This window comes from Phocoena phocoena, chromosome 12 (assembly GCF_963924675.1).
Source record: "Phocoena phocoena chromosome 12, mPhoPho1.1, whole genome shotgun sequence".
Lineage (NCBI taxonomy): Eukaryota > Metazoa > Chordata > Mammalia > Artiodactyla > Phocoenidae > Phocoena > Phocoena phocoena.
The window spans coordinates 14,932,344-14,948,401 of NC_089230.1; the positions used below are offsets into that span (position 1 = coordinate 14,932,344).

Consider the following 16,058-nt stretch of genomic DNA (forward strand, 5'->3'; position numbering starts at 1 on the left):
GTACGTGCTAAACAAAGAAGTGTTCTTTGAAGGCAAAAAAGAACTATTTTCATAGTTGTTTTAAATATTTTTAGAATTTATTATTAAACTATTGCCTGACCCTAAAAAGTAAAAACAATCTAGTCGACCAAAACATTCATGCACTTTTATAAAACAAACAAAAAAGGACTAAACAAGACTGAGGTGGGCTGGGGTAGAGGGCAATCAAAAGAAGGTACGCATATCGCTGGTGTCTAAAATTCAGTATGTCTGTGTGCATGAACACTTGGATATATGAAAAATAAAAATTAAAAAAACACCTCTCATTCTTCAGGACATAACCGAACATCTCAGTGGGCAAGAAGGAGTTCTTAGTGGATGAATAAGCCATCCTCACTGCCTCTGGACAGCAGGCTACAAGGGCAACCTCTGAGAAATCTCTTCACGTCTCCACATTGAGTTTGTAGAGAGAAAGTCTCGCCGGGGCTCAGGCTGTCTGATCCCTCAGGTCATCTACTGTCCACATCTCTACCATTCCCATTATCAAGGGAAATGGAAGAGCATGGATGGCTATATACAACCATCACTCCTGCTAGAAAGTAACGTAAAGGCCCTGACCCACTCAACATGACTGTTGGCATCCAGATTTAGCTCTAAAAAAAGTAAAGACTTGACCACATACTAAAGACAGCTGCCAATCTACGCCTCTAGCCTCAGCCTGTCTCCTAAATTCCAACCTATATTCCTCCCCCGCCTTGCATAAATAACAAACATTAACATTTTGCCACAACTGCTTATTTTCCTTTTACAAAGAAGTAACACAGCACAGACAGAGCTGAAGGCTATCCTCGTGCACGGGTACCAGTTCCGCTCCTTCCCTTCCTCTCACGGTCAGCAATTCATATTAACTTGGTGCTTATGCGGGTCATGTTTTCATTCTTCTGCACGTGTCCAAAGGCATAAACAAAATACAGTGCTGTTCGTATGTTTTTTAAGTGTGTGAGACTGTATTTACAATTCCACGAGCTGCTTTTTCACTCAACATTGTATTTCTGAGCTCTTTCCTTGTGGAAATACCCAGAAGTAGTGCTGCTGGCTGTGAAGGACCCACATCTGTAACTGCTAACCGAGTCCTTTACTGGGGAAGGGGCCAGTTAGATATAACCCTTTGGCCTCTCCTTCCCCTCACTCATTCTCTTCAGGAAGGTAGACTGTCTTACCTGATGGGAAAGGGGTAGTTTGGAAAGAAACCCCATCTTCCAGTGGAGTCCTGATAACAGTAACACTACAAAATCATTCCGGAAGTTCTCATGGATCAGAAACTGTATGCTCTTCTCCGTGACCTTTAAGGACGTGGAAAATATAGGTCCAGTCTGTTTTCTCTGCCATATCGCTGAGCTGGATGAACTCCTGGTGATTCCTTGAACACATACTGATCTTTCTCCCCTCTGTCCCCTTTTACTGGATTAGATCTTAAACGTTTTTCAAAACCTCCCTCAAACGCCATCTTCTCAAGGGAGTCTTAATGGAACCACTACTGAAGAACTGTCCATTTATCTCTACCAGTAATAGAAAGCATAACATTTCAGATCGGCATTTGTTCCCCTCCAAATGACCTGATCTAACCATGAAATTCATCTCTGCCACGTCTTATACTCCAGCTAAACTATCCTCAGAACCCACCAACTCTTTCCCATCCACATTTGTTTGTTCTGTGCACTCTGCCTAAAAACCATTTCTCCCTAACTCTGCGTGTCAAATAACTTCAGATTTTAAATCAATTTTTCCTGTTTTTAAAAAAATCACAAAAGTAATGCACACTAACTGTAAAAATTTCAAGAATACCAAAACACGTAAAGAACACAGTGCAGGTCACCATGACCCCGTTTCCCACAGATGAATAAAAGTAATCATTTGATATACTTCTTTCATACCTTTTAATTGCAGGTATATATTTATTTCATAATTTTAAAATGCAAGAAATACATTATAAATATTGTTTGGCAGCGTAATTTCTTTTACATTATGCACTGTGAACTTCTTTCCATGTTCTATATACATCTATTCTTTTTAATAACCTTGATGTTACACCAATAATACCATACTTTTCGCTTTTTTTCTTAAAGCTTTATGTTTTAACGTTCACGTTAAAATTTAATCCATCTTTATTCAGAATAAATTGTGATGAAGGACTCTAAAGTTTATGTTTAAAAATTAATAGTCAGGGGACTTCGCTGGCAGTCCAGTGGTTAAGACTCCACGCTTCCACTGCAGGGGGCACGGGTGTGATCCCTGGTCAGGGAACTAAGATCCCGCATGCTGTGTGGGGTGGCCAAAAAAAAAAAAAACAAGAGTGCTCCAGGCAGAGAGAAGAGCCAGTGCAAAGATCCTGAGGTGGAAGCACCCAGTGTGTTTGGGGAATAGCAAGAAGACTAGTGTGGCTGGATGGAAAAAAAAAAAATTAATAGTCAAATGTCTGAACATCATCAGTGATACATCCACTGGCCACTGATTTCAAATGTTACCTTTATCAAATTATTAATATCTACATACAATGGAGTAAGTCTAATTAAGGACACAGGTATTCCTTTGATATCAGTTTTCTTTGTTTATTCCTCTTTTTTGTTATGGCAGTATTATCTTGTTTTGATATCTAGAGTTAAGTAAATCATTGTTCTTTAAATTTTTTTTCTTCTCTATCCTCATCATTTATTCTTTTAGAATCTAAACAAATGTTGCTCTTGATTTAACGATGAAGCTCATCTTCCTCTGTTTCTACAGTAACCATAGGAGAGCGAGATTTTCCACCCCAAAATGTGTCTCTTTGACATGAGGATTATTTTATGTTGATTATTCTTAAGAAACAGAAGACTCAGGAATTCTTTCTTTTTACTTCCTCCTTAACTGCCTGAAAGAATTTAGGTAAAGGGCTTGAACCAGGAACAGCACGTTCACCAGAGATACCTACAAAGAATATGGGTCAGGTGTAGGTGGGGGGGTACTCGGCAGGGCCTGGAGATCAAAGTCCTCTTTGTGTCCCACTGTCTCTGCATAATCAAGGAAACATTTGTTTACCAAACATTTGCTTTTTCATCTTCCTGTGAATTGCCTGCATAACCTATGAAGTCCCAGACGCTACAACCTTCTCCTTAGTCCAGGATGACATATATACTTCATTTTACCTGATTGTCTTTGGAATCTCTCATGTTCGGATTCCCTGTACGTACATGATTAAATTTGGTTTTTCTCCGTTAATCTGTCTCATGTAAATGTAATTATTAGGTCAGCCAGAAAAACATGCAAGGGTAGAGGGAAATTTTTTCCTTCCCCAACATAATTACTGTGCTATACCATAATATGGTATGATACATAGCACAGTAATTTTATAGTAATTTACATGTTAGTTTGACAGAGGAATGATGATAACACTGACTATTCCCATTCAAGAACATGGCATATGTGTATGAAAACATGACAACCCAAAATCTATGAGATGCAGCGAAAGCAGTTCTAATAGGGAAGTATACAGCAATACAATCCGACCTCAAGAAACAAGAAACATCTCAAATAAACAACCTAACTTTACACTCAAAGCAACTAGAGAAAGAAGAACAAACAAAACCCAAAGTTAGAAGGAAAGAAATCATAAAGATCAGAGCAGAAATAAATGAAATAGAAATGAAGAAAACAGTAGCACAGATCAATAAAAATAAAAGCTGGCTCTTTGAGAAAATAAACAAAATTGATAAATCTTTAGCCAGATTCATCAAGAAAAAAGGGAGAGGACTCAAATCAATAAAATTAGAAATGAAAAAGAAGTTACAACTGAAACCACAGAAATACAAAGGATCATAAGAGACTACTACAAGCAACTCTATGCCAATGAAATGGACAAGCTGGAAGAAATGGACAAATTGTTAGAAAGGTACAACCTTCCAAGACTGAACCAGGAAGAAACAGAAAATATGAACAGACCAATCACAAGTAATGAAATTGAAACTATGATTAGAAATCTTCCAAAAAACAAAAGCCCAGGACCACATGGATTCACAGGCAAATTCTATCAAACATTTAGAGAAGAGCTAACACCTATCCTTCTCAAACTCTTCCAAAAAATTGCAGAGGCGGGAACACTCCCAGACTCATTCTACAAGGCCACCATCACCCTGATACCAAAACCAGACAAGGATACCACGAAAAAAGAAAACTACAGGCCAATATCACTGATGAACATAGATGCAAAATTTCCTCAACAAAATACTAGCAAATTGAATCCAACAGCACATTAAAAGGATCATACACTATGATCAAGTGGAATTTATCCCAGGGATGCAAGGATTCTTCAATATACGCAAAACAATCAATGTGATACACCATATTAACATATTGAAGAATAAAAACCATATGATCATCTCAGTAGATGCAGAAAAAGCTTTTGACAAAATTCAACACCCATTTATGATTAAAACTCTCCAGAAAGCGAGAATACAGGGAACCTACCTCAACAGAATAAAGGCCATATATGACAAACCCACAGCAAACATTATTCTCAACAGTGAAAAACTGAGAATGTTTCCTCTAAGATCAGGAACAAGACAAGGGTGTCCACTCTCGCCACTTTTATTCAACTTAGTTTTGGAAGTCCTAGCCATGGCAATCAGAGAGAAAAAGAAATAAAAGGAATCCAAATTGGCAAAGAAGTAAAACTGTCACTGTTTGCAGATGGCATGATACTTTACATAGAAAATACTAAAGATGCCACCAGTAAACTACTAGAGCTAATCAATGAATTTAGTAAAGTCGCAGGATAAAAAATTAATACACAGAAATCTCGTGCATCCCTACACACTAACAAAAACGAAAGATCAGAAAGAGAAATTAAGGAAATAATCCAATTTACTACTGCAACAAAAAGAATAAAATACCTAGGAATAAACCTACCTAAGGAGGCAAAAGACCTGTATGCAGAAAACTATAAGATACCAATGAAAGAAATCAAAGATGACACAAACAGATGGAGAGATATATCATGTTCTTGGATAGGAAGAACCAATACTGTGAAAATGACTACACTACCCAAAGCAATCTACAGATTCAGTGCAATCCCCATCAAATTACCAATGACATTTTTCACAGAACTAGAACAAAAAATTTTACAATTTGTATGGAAACACAAAAGACGTTGAATAGCAAAAGCAATCTTGAGAAAAGAAAAAAAAAAACACAGCGCTGGAAGAATCAGGCTCCCTGACTTCAGACTATACTACAGGGCTACAGTAATCAAGACAGTATGGTACTGGCACAAAAACAGAAATATAGATCAATGGAACAGGATAGAAACCCCAGAGATAAACCCACGCATATATGGTCACCTAATCTATGACAAAAGAGGCCAGAATACACAATGGAGCAAAGACAGCCTCTTCAGTAAGTGGTGCTGGGAAAACTGGACAGTTACATGTAAAAGAATGAAATTAGAACACTCCTTAACACCATACAGAAAAATAAACTCAAAATGGATTAAAGACCTAAATTTAAGGCCAGACAGTATAAATCTCTTAGAGGAAAACACAGGCAGAACACTCTATGATATAAATCAAAGCAAGATCCTTTTTGACCCACCTCCTAGAGTAATGACAATAAAAACAAAATAAACAAATGGGACCTAGTTAAACTTAAAAGCTTTTGCACAGCAAAGGAAACCATAAACAAGACAAAATGACAACCCTCAGAATGGGAGAAAATATTTGCAAACGAAGCAACTGACAGAGGATTAATCTCCAAAATTTACAAGCAGCTCAATATCAAAAAAACAAACAACCCAATCCAAAAATGAGCAGAAGACTTAAATAGACATTTCCCCAAAGAAGATATACAGACTGCCAACAAACACATGAAAGGATGCTCAACATCACTAATCATTAGAGAAATGCAAATCAAAACTACAATGAGGTATCACCTCACACCAGTCAGAATGGCCAACATCACAAGATCGACAGACAATAAATGCTGGAGAGGGTGTGGAGAAAAGGGAACCCTCTTGCACTGTTGGTGGGAATGTAAATTGATACAGCCACTATGGAAAACAGTATGGAGGTTCCTTAGAGAGTTATTGAAAGACAAGAGTCCTGCTTTGTGCCTTTCAATAACATTTTATGGTTTTCTTTCTATATGCTCGTTTCTTATTAAATTTATCCCTAGGTATTTTATAGTTTGGGGACACATATAAATAGGATATTTCCCCTTTTACAGTATCTGTTTATTGCTGATATAAAGAAAAACTATTACATACTTACACTGCATCCAAATAACCAACCAACCAATTTACTTAAAATAAATTTCTTGAACTCTCTATTATACAATCATACTGTATATAAATAGTGGAAAATTTATCACTTCCTAATATTTATACGTTTGTATTGTTCTTGTTTTATTACATTGGCTAATACTTGCAGAATAATGATGAATAATGATGGTGATCATCATAAATATTCTTTTTTTTTTTTTGCGGTACGCGGGCCTCTCACTGCTGTGGCCTCTCCCGTTGCAGAGCACAGGCTCTGGACGCGCAGGCTCAGCGGCCATGGCTCACGGGCCTAGCCGCTCCGCGGCATGTGGGATCTTCCCGGACCAGGGCACGAACCCGTGTCCCCTGCATCGGCAGGCGGACTCTCAACCACTGCGCCACCAGGGAAGCCCCATCGTGAGTATCCTTGTCATGGCCTGAATACATTCGTGTACATTTAGGACTTCAATATTTAATATGATGCTGATTGTTAGTTTCTGTTTTTCAAATCTGTTTAAAGTCTTCTATTGCATGAAGTCTTTATCATTCCATTGAGATACCTCTTTCTTCAAGTAAAGAGTTACTTCTTTACTCTGCTTTATTTTGAACTGGATAACCAAGCACTTAGTAGCTTGACATAGTTCTTTTAAACTTCAGGTAGTTTTTAAAATTTACATTACTTACATCAAAACATTAACGGCTAAAAGAACATTTATGGTTGAAGCTAGCAAGAGGTTGAGACTTTTAGAAAGCCCTAAGAATCCAATCTTCTCTCCCCTCCCCCAAAAAGATATAAAAAGTTCCACACAAGAATACACTACTCGTTTAGTGACAGTCAGCTTCCTTATATTCCTTACTCAAAGTTCTACTAGGTTTTCTTTGCGTGAGAACAGCGCAATATTGTAATTAAACATTGCTAAAAGCTTAAGAACAACCTCATGTAACTGCAATTTTCTAAACTACAATTTATACATTAAGTAAGGGTGGTTGGACTCTTCTCAGGATCCTCAGGCTAAAAGTTCACAGCCAAGATGGGGGAAGATAGTAGTCAAACAATATAAATTTAAAGTCACTGCATAGTGGACATTTTTATTTTTAATCCTCAAAAAGGTTATGCATTTTAAAATCATTTTATGTTAACTTTCACAGCACTAATCCCTGCAAGACAGTGTTTTGACAGGGGTCTTATTTTAACTCCATGTTTTATGATGGAAAGCAGAACTACATTACGAGCACATTATTTAGAATACACGTAAGTCCTAAGTAGGGGCAGGCTAGATAACTCATTGAAAATAAATTTGCATTTTGTGGCACACAAAGAAACAGTCAAGGTCAGGTTAGACATTCCTAAGGTTCAAAACTCCTTTCGAAACGGTTTACTCTTCTTATTTAACTACTCTTTTAATTAATGAATGATTGCCTCAAAAAACCACCGGGCAAATATGCCAATGTTTACCATAAAAAGCCTAGAGGAAATCCAGACATGTTTACCGGTAGATAAGTTATTCAGTAAACTGATGTGTATTATTAACTTTTCATTTAAAAAAACATTTATTTAGTGCTGGTTACACGCTAAGCATAGGGCTATGTGATAATGGTGATACAGAATGAAAGTGCACATTTAGGAAGCAGTAAAGCACAGTGCTAAGAGCAAAGGCTCGGTGCCGGGGCTTAGACTCAAATCTCTGCTCCCCCCTTGCACTAGCTGTTAGCCTTTGGGCAACTACTAACTCAGTTTCTTCACCTGTAAAATGGGGTGTATTATGGCAACTGCGTCCTAAGGTTGGTATAAGACATATTAACATATGCATAAAACACAGAGGAAGTCCCCAGCAGGAGGCCCAGCACACAGCAGGTCCTCAAGATGTGGGTGGGGCCAGGATACTGGAGACCCTGCACCGTGCAGGACAGTCCCACAAAGATTTCTCCCCTGCCCCACCTGACTTTCCTTCCACTCTCGTAGTTGGAAAACATGATTGTGATTATATGACCTTAGAGCCCTCCCCACAATCTGTTTTACATAAAAACTCCAAATCAAGCTATCAATAGCTATCATTTTTAAGGAATGCAAACAAGAGTGCAAACTGAAGGAAAGTTAACTTTGTTTTCTTTGGAACTTTGCCAAGAGATGTTCACTTTGGCAGAACATCGCATCACCGCCGATAACCACTTGTGACATCTGAGGTGCCGAAAACACGCCTAATCCTTCTGCACTTGTGGCTGTCCTGTGAACGAATTCTTGTGTATGTGCAAGCACTACTCAGAATATCTTTTAGTGTGGTTGAAGTAGTTTTCCTAATAAATACATACTGAAATACATATCATGTTACCATAAAATAGTTTTATATCACAACTAAAATATTACATTGTGTTTTGAAATTACCTGTAGAAGGTTATAGTACCTGAGTTTTATTTACGATAGTCAAGTGTTTGGTATAAAAAGAGGGAATGGCTATGCTGAGTTTGAGAACACACTGGGCTACATAACTCATTCAAAGTCACAGCTGATACGGAACAGAGCTGGTATTTGAACCAGGGTTGTCCTTAGAATGCATGTTTGTAATTTTTATACTTCTGAGGTGGAAAATTAATGGATGCTCCCCAGCTCCATGGAGTTCTTTGAATTGGGGAGTCATTTACTAGATATTTACTCAGAAGCTCAGAATATAGCAGTGAACAAAAGGGCCAAAGACCCAGTGCCTTAAAGGATTTATATTCAGTGGAGAGACAGACAGTGTTCACACAAATTCCTGCATGTCTAGTGGAGCAGCACAGAAGACGGGGGTACTGTGGGGGGGCGGGTGCTCTTTCAGCTAGAATGCATGCAGAAGGCCTCCCTGACACATAAGCAGAGACTTGAGAGAGGCAAGGGAGCAACCCATGTAGTTACGAGAGAGCTCTGAGAGTGAGAACAGCACGTGCAGAGGCCCTGATGCGGAAGGCGGCGGGGAGCACCCATGCCAGATGCTCAGCATACTGGGGGAAAGGCAGGGCAGGAGATGAGATCAGAGGGGCAGATGGTGGAAGAGATTATGTTTGGGTTTATTCTGAAAGCTACAAAGCCGGATGGTCTTAGCAGAGTCAGGATGGAGTGTGACTTGGGGCTTCAACAGGACCACTCTGGTGGCGTTATGGAAACAGACTCTGCGGTCAGGGAGGGGTGCGGGGTGGCTGTCACACAGCCCAGGAGAGAGATGGTGGTGACCTGAACCAGGTGGGGCAGCCATGTGCCGGGTGTGGTTGGGTCACATCCATTGTGATGGACTGGGTTTGGGGTGTGAGTAAAAAAGAGGAAGGAAGAATGATTTCAAGGCCTTTGACAAAAGCACCCAGAAGAATGAAACTGTCATCAACTGAGATGGGGAAGCAGGACTGGGACCTATGGAAAGAGAATCAAAAATATGGCTTAGAAATTTTTACGTGTGAGGAGGCATCTGGCTATATGGTGGTCAAGGAAAGGTCCTGGCTACGTGTGGAGATGGTCAGTCAGGTCCTAGGGTGAAAGTATAGGGCAGCAAGAGAAAGGATCTGAGGATGAGCCCAGGCACCGGGACGATGCTTCAGCAAAGGAGCCTACAGAGGAAGGGATAGCTGGAGGAGGGGCAGAGGTTTTAACAAGGGAAAATTCTTGTTTTATGTTATTCACATGTACGATGTTACCAGCATATCTAATCCTTTCCTAGGGTAAAACTCTTGCACAAGTGCACCAGGAGATAAGAGCAAGAATGTCTGCTCATCACAACATTTCCTATTTACAATAACACAACAACTGGAAACAACCTAAATATCTGTTGACAAGAGAACGGAGAAGTGGTGGTATTTTCATAGTTGCTAGATGCAACTGGTTAGAGAAGATACACCACCACATTACTTTTGTAAATTCTAAAATCCTTTTCCTGTTATTTCAGTAGTGAGCAAGTAAGACTTTAAAATTTAAAGAGGGAACTGTACTGGGTATCATATGCACCTGTGAGTTTGCTGGGTTCCAGGGCATTCTGCTTTCTCCCTGGTAACTATACAGCATTTCCAGAAGGACTCCAGAAGGATCCCCATATTTCCAGAAGGATTCCCCTAACCCAAAGGAATCATCGGATCTGCTCAGAATCTCAGATCCCTTCTATGGATAATGGTCCTAAACGCCTTTGTCTGAGAAGGGAACGAGCAGTAGTGTTTTCCATTGTCAGAACACAGATATTCTTCACTTCAAAGAACGCATTAGTATTTGTGAAGGTTTATCTTAAAAGTAAAGATCGTCAGCATCTTAACGTGGTAACAGCAGCTGGCGTCCACTGTTCTGTTTGGGCCAGAGTCACCAGGGTCTGTGCTTTTCCAGCATTACTGCACTAAGCCCTGAAAACAAGCCTTGAGTTAGGTAGGGAGAAACCAAGATTCGGGGAGGTTACTCGCCCTACCTAAGGTCACAGTGGGCACACAGCAGAGAGCAATTCAAATCCAGGCGGCTGAAGCCTGCAATCTAATTCGTGTGGCTGCTCTCCATTACCTGGATTTTCAGTATTATAGCAGAAAATGACCAATAAACCATACTGGAATCAAAATGAATACCCCTCCACACACAAATTAGTCTAACTTAATATTATTCTAAGTGAATTCCACCCAAGCATTGGAAGATCAGGTTGTAAAATTTGGTGACCTGTAATTAAGAGGTCCTACTCCTAAGTTTTAAAAAAGTTTATGAAAATCGTTGATATATACTAAAGAATATATGTAAGTTAGCAGCAATAACTAAAAACCCGAGCATCAACACTCCAAATCCAGGACAGTGGGCACTTCTAGTGGGGAGGGCAGAGAAATGAGATTGGGGTGGGGGGCAAGACTTCTAATAATTTCCCATCACACGTGGGATCTTCCCGGACCAGGGACTGAATGCGTGTCCCCTGCACTGGCAGGTGGATTCTTAACCACTGCGCCACCAGGGGAAGTCCCTTTTTTAAAAAAATCAGTCTGTAGTCCATGGCGGTTTATCTATTCTGAAGGCTGGTCATCTGTCTGCTATCTTTGAAAATGTTTCCTCCCAATCTGTCACATGCCTTTTTAATCTTGTATCTTTTATCATGAAAAATTTATTTTTAGAATGTATTCCAAATTACCAATCTTTTTGAGTTTGAGCATTTTTTTATCTTAAGAGAGTCTCCTATATACAACGACTTTTCTATGGACATAAATTCATACTCAGACTTCAGACAAACCTGTACTACTGCATTTAACTTCTGTAGATGGATGTTAAAATGGGGGTCTTTTGCCTGACACCCCAAAACCATGTCAATTGCTCACGTGCCAAAGGACAACGCTAGACCTAGCAGCACGTGCAAAGGAACTGTTTGAAAATACACTTTGCATCCCTAGTCCAAAAGATACCTTTCAAAGAAAGGGGTTGACAAGAAATCGTGGGGAAGGATTTCTTCAAAGAAAGTTATGGATGTGCCAGCCCCACTCCACGCCTGCAGTGGGAAGGAGGCAGAGCTGCTGCCCCTTTTCTGGAGCTAATTAATGAGGCTGTAGCAGAACAACTGGAAAGAATCAAGAGTGACACTGCCATCAGGGACACAGGGGTGGACCGGGGTATGAAAAATGTCCACGAGCTGAAAAGAAACAGCCCGTGACAGGGTTGTGCGAGAGATGTAACTGCATTCCCACTGATGGTAGGTCAGAGGTCCAAGGGCTGTGGTACCCTGAGACCAGGTGTGGAACCAGCAGCAGGATTTTCTGAAATGGAGATACACACAGAGGTCTTCTGCCAAGAGTGTGGGAGAGGCCAGACTGGTACCATCGAATGGCCAACCTTCAACCCTGGAGGGGCCAGAGTCGACCTAAGTGCAAGGTGAGGGGGGTCAGAGAAGCAGCCACCTTCCCCATCCCACTGTCGCCTAGAGGCAGACCCAGGAAGGCAGGGTGAAGCTTCAATTTGAATGAAATTTGGAGTTTTCATGAGACTGGACCCATATCCTTTTAATAAAATGAGACTATTTCTGTGACCAAAGGGACTAGAGGAATGTTTTAAAAAATATTTTAAAGGCACCAGATATTAACTGGGAGCGAGAGCACTCTTCCATAAATGTATTCCAAGCGCAAGGAATGAACCAGCCCACAGGGCGGGCTTGACCAGGCAGCGGGGAAAGAGCTTGTTCCTTATTCCCACTGCTCAGGACACTGACTTTGCTCCCAGCATTTCATGGAGCTGCAGCATCAATCTGCCACCTTCGTGAGAGTTTAACACCACAGGTCTTGAGTCTTGTGGTCTGTACTGATCTAAGTCACTGGTGTTACACAGTTATACATAATGGACCATGATCTTTATATATTAAAAATAATATAAAAAGAGATATCTGTACACTCATATTCACAGCAGCATTATTCACAACAGCCAAAAGGTGGAAGAAACCCAAGTGTCCATGGACAGATGAATGGATAAACAAAATGCGTTACATACATATGATGGAGTATTGTTCAGCCTTAGTTAATTAGTAAGGGAGTTCTGACAAATGGTACAACATGGGTGAACTTTGAGGATGTTATGCTAAGTGAAATAAGCCAGTCCCAAAAGGAAAAATACTGGTATGAATTACCTAGAATAGTGATGTTCAGAGACTGAAAGTAGAAGGGTGGTTTCAGGCACTGGAGAGACGGGGAGTTGTTGTTCAACGGATACAGAGTTTTAGTTTTGCAAGATGAAGAGTCCTGGGGATGAATGATGGTGACGGTTGCACGACAATGTGAAAGCATTTCACTGAGTGGTCCATTTAAAAATGGTTAAAATGGGAACTCCGTGGTGCTCCAGTGGGTAAGACTCCATGCCCCCAACACAGGGAGCCCCAGTTTGATCCCTGGTCGGGGAACTAGATCCCGCATGCATGACGCAACTAAGAGTTCGCATGCCGCAACTAAAGATCCCGCACGCCACAACTAACACCCAGCGCAGCCAAAATAAATAAATAAATATTTAAAAATTGGTTAAAATGATAAATTTTATGTTCTAAGCATTTTGCCACAGTTGAAAATAAAAACTAAATAAAAAAGGAAATTTAACCTCCATTAGTCATGTATCAATAATGGAGTGAATAATAAGAAGTGGCTAAGAATCATCCTGTCTTACCATGTGTCAGGTGCCATGCCAGGACTTATACATGGTCTCATTTAATCCTCATTTCAAACCTATGAGGCAAGTCCTATTAAAATCCTTACTTTACAGATAAGGAAACTGAGGCACAGAAGGGTTACCTTGCCTAAAGTTACACAACTTGAAAGGAGTTGACAGAGATACTCTGATTCTAGAACTAGGCTTCTAAACCTCTGGCAGTGGGCAGATTTCACTGTCACTGAACTATCTCCCGTTTACAGCCTCTTAGACTAGAAGAGATCATAGAAACAATTCACACAATTATTGACATTTGCATAGTTCTCTAGGTTTAAAAGCACATTCTCTTTTGATATTACTCATTAAAATACTGCAGCACAGGTATTCTCCTTTTATCAGAGAGGACACAGAGACTAGAGAAGTTAAGTAAATGGCTTCAAGTCATGTTACCAGGCAGGGTTCTGATTCCACAGCTTCTAACTCTGGGTCCATGGCTAACTATCCAGATCCAATTCCTTGTCTAGTCCAGCTTCTCATTTTTCAGATGAGACTGCCTACAAGGGACACGCCCAAAGATGCTAATGGCTTGTCCAAGGTCACACAGAGAGCTAGTATGTTCTGTGTGCATCACCAGCGTATGCCTTTAAAAATCCTTAGCCATGACAACACATGTTCTATAAATATGTGTTGATAAAGGAAGGATTGGTACAGAGGCAGAGAGCTCTGTCAGCATAAAATAGAGTGCTTTTTTCTAGAAACTCTTTTATTTGTGGAGTTGATGCTTTAGAACCTACACTTCACGTAAGCGTCCAACTTTTCAGTGCCTGCCCTTACTCAACCTCCTCCATTAGCTCTACAATTATGCTGTTATCAATTGAGCAAATCCACTTAGACAGCATGTCTAGCTACTCTCATAGCGGATTTCGTACCCAAGCAGCAAAGTGCACGAGAGCTGTATAATGCAGACCTTTGAGAAATGAACTACATAAATCCTCATTTGATCCTGACTGTATGTCTACAAGGAATTCTTAAAACAGACTCAGCCACCCTGAGTGATCTTTTTAACGGCCGAGTGTAAAAATGCAGAGCTAAGATCTTCTGTCCAGCAGAATCTTTTCACGTAAAATAACTCACTTCTGAGATACAAGGCTAACGATCAGTGTGAAAAAAGCAATTGCTAGACTTGATTAAAGACACTCACGCAGTGAATGTAAATTACTTGTTGGCATGTGAATATCTGCCAGTGTAATGCCTCAGATGTCAAATTAAGGTGATATTCCATGAATTCTTGTTTATCTTTTTCTTTCTTACAACCTTAATACTGTGGGTGGGATTGGGGCTGGCACGGACTGAGCAAACTCTATGGCAGTGTCCCCCTCTTTATGGCTGGAATGTCCAACAAAACCCAGAGAGAAGCAGGTACCACAAAGAAGAGCTTCACAGCAGCAAAACATCTGAGGCCTTACTAATAAAAATGTCCTAGTCTAATGGTTGGGAATCTCCCCTCCATTAGGCCACAAAACCACACTCAGATTCAACGAAGAGCCGACTGATTTCATCTCAAGTAATCAGTATTACTATAACTGCTAGTATTGGCTAACATTTAATGAGCATTTTCTCCTGTTAAATTACACACACAGTATGCTCCAGCAGGGCAGGACTAGGTCTGCTTTGCTCACCGCGCAGCCACAGCTCTGAGTTGCATGCCTTGTATGTGTTAGGTTGTCAATAAATATTTGTTGAATGAATAAATAATCTCATTTGGTTTTCAAAATAACCCTATAAGGCTCGATACAATATTGTTATCACCATTTCTCAGCTGAGAAAGCTGAGGCTCAGAGGTCATTACACTGTACCCAAAGTCACGTGGTCAGCAAGTGTCAGAGCTTATATTCTAAACCACATGCACCTGACATCAAAATCTATGGTTCGACCACAATGTCATGTCACTAGTACAGCCCAGACCTTAGGGTTTTTCCAGTACTGAGGCCATCTCTGAAGCGTGGGCTTACAAGAATATATTTCAAGTCAGAATGGATCTCACTCTGTTCCAGCCATCACCTTTCAGATTTCTTCAATATTCTTCAAAAACTACATTTAAAAAAAGTGACTTACCTACATATCCTTCTTCACCAACCAGTTTCAGGGCAATTTTATCAGCCAACACTGAAGAGTTGCCGTGGGCAATGTTGGCAAAGGGGCCAGCGTGCACAAATACAGGCGTCCCCTGTGGAAGCGGAAGAGCAAATTTTAAAAAGCTATGAGAGGGGTTTCCTTGGTGGCGCAGTGGTTGAGAGTCTGCCTGCCGATGCAGGGGACGCGAGTTCGTGCCTGGGTCCGGGAAGATCCCACATGCCGCGGAGCGGCTGGGCCCGTGAGCCATGGCCGCTGAGCCTGCGCGTCCGGAGCCTGTGCTCCGCAACGGGAGAGGCCACAACAGTGAGAGGTCCGCGTACCGCAAAAAAAAAAAAAAAAAAAAAAGGCTATGAGAATCAGTTATTTCCTACTATAATTTTGATAAGCCACTGTTTTAGCTGTCTCAGTGACCATGAGATAAACCTTATTTCATATTATTCTGCATTATATTGTTACAAAGAATGGAATTAAACCTTGATGGTCTAAGAGGCTTGTTTAAATTGTTTATCCCCATTAAGAAATTAACCAATTCAAGAAAAATCTAATCATAAAATCAACACAATA

General features: G+C 40.4%; 1 protein-coding gene across 1 annotated transcript in view; it reads right to left on the reverse strand.

Moving 5' to 3' along the window:
- Positions 1-16,058, reverse strand: part of MTHFD1L (methylenetetrahydrofolate dehydrogenase (NADP+ dependent) 1 like) — a 195,346-nt gene that overhangs the window by 98,391 nt on the left and 80,897 nt on the right. Inside the window, exon 20 of the mRNA XM_065889148.1 lies at positions 15,474-15,585. Coding sequence (XP_065745220.1) covers positions 15,474-15,585 — 112 coding nt within the window. The remainder of the gene's footprint in view (positions 1-15,473; positions 15,586-16,058) is intronic.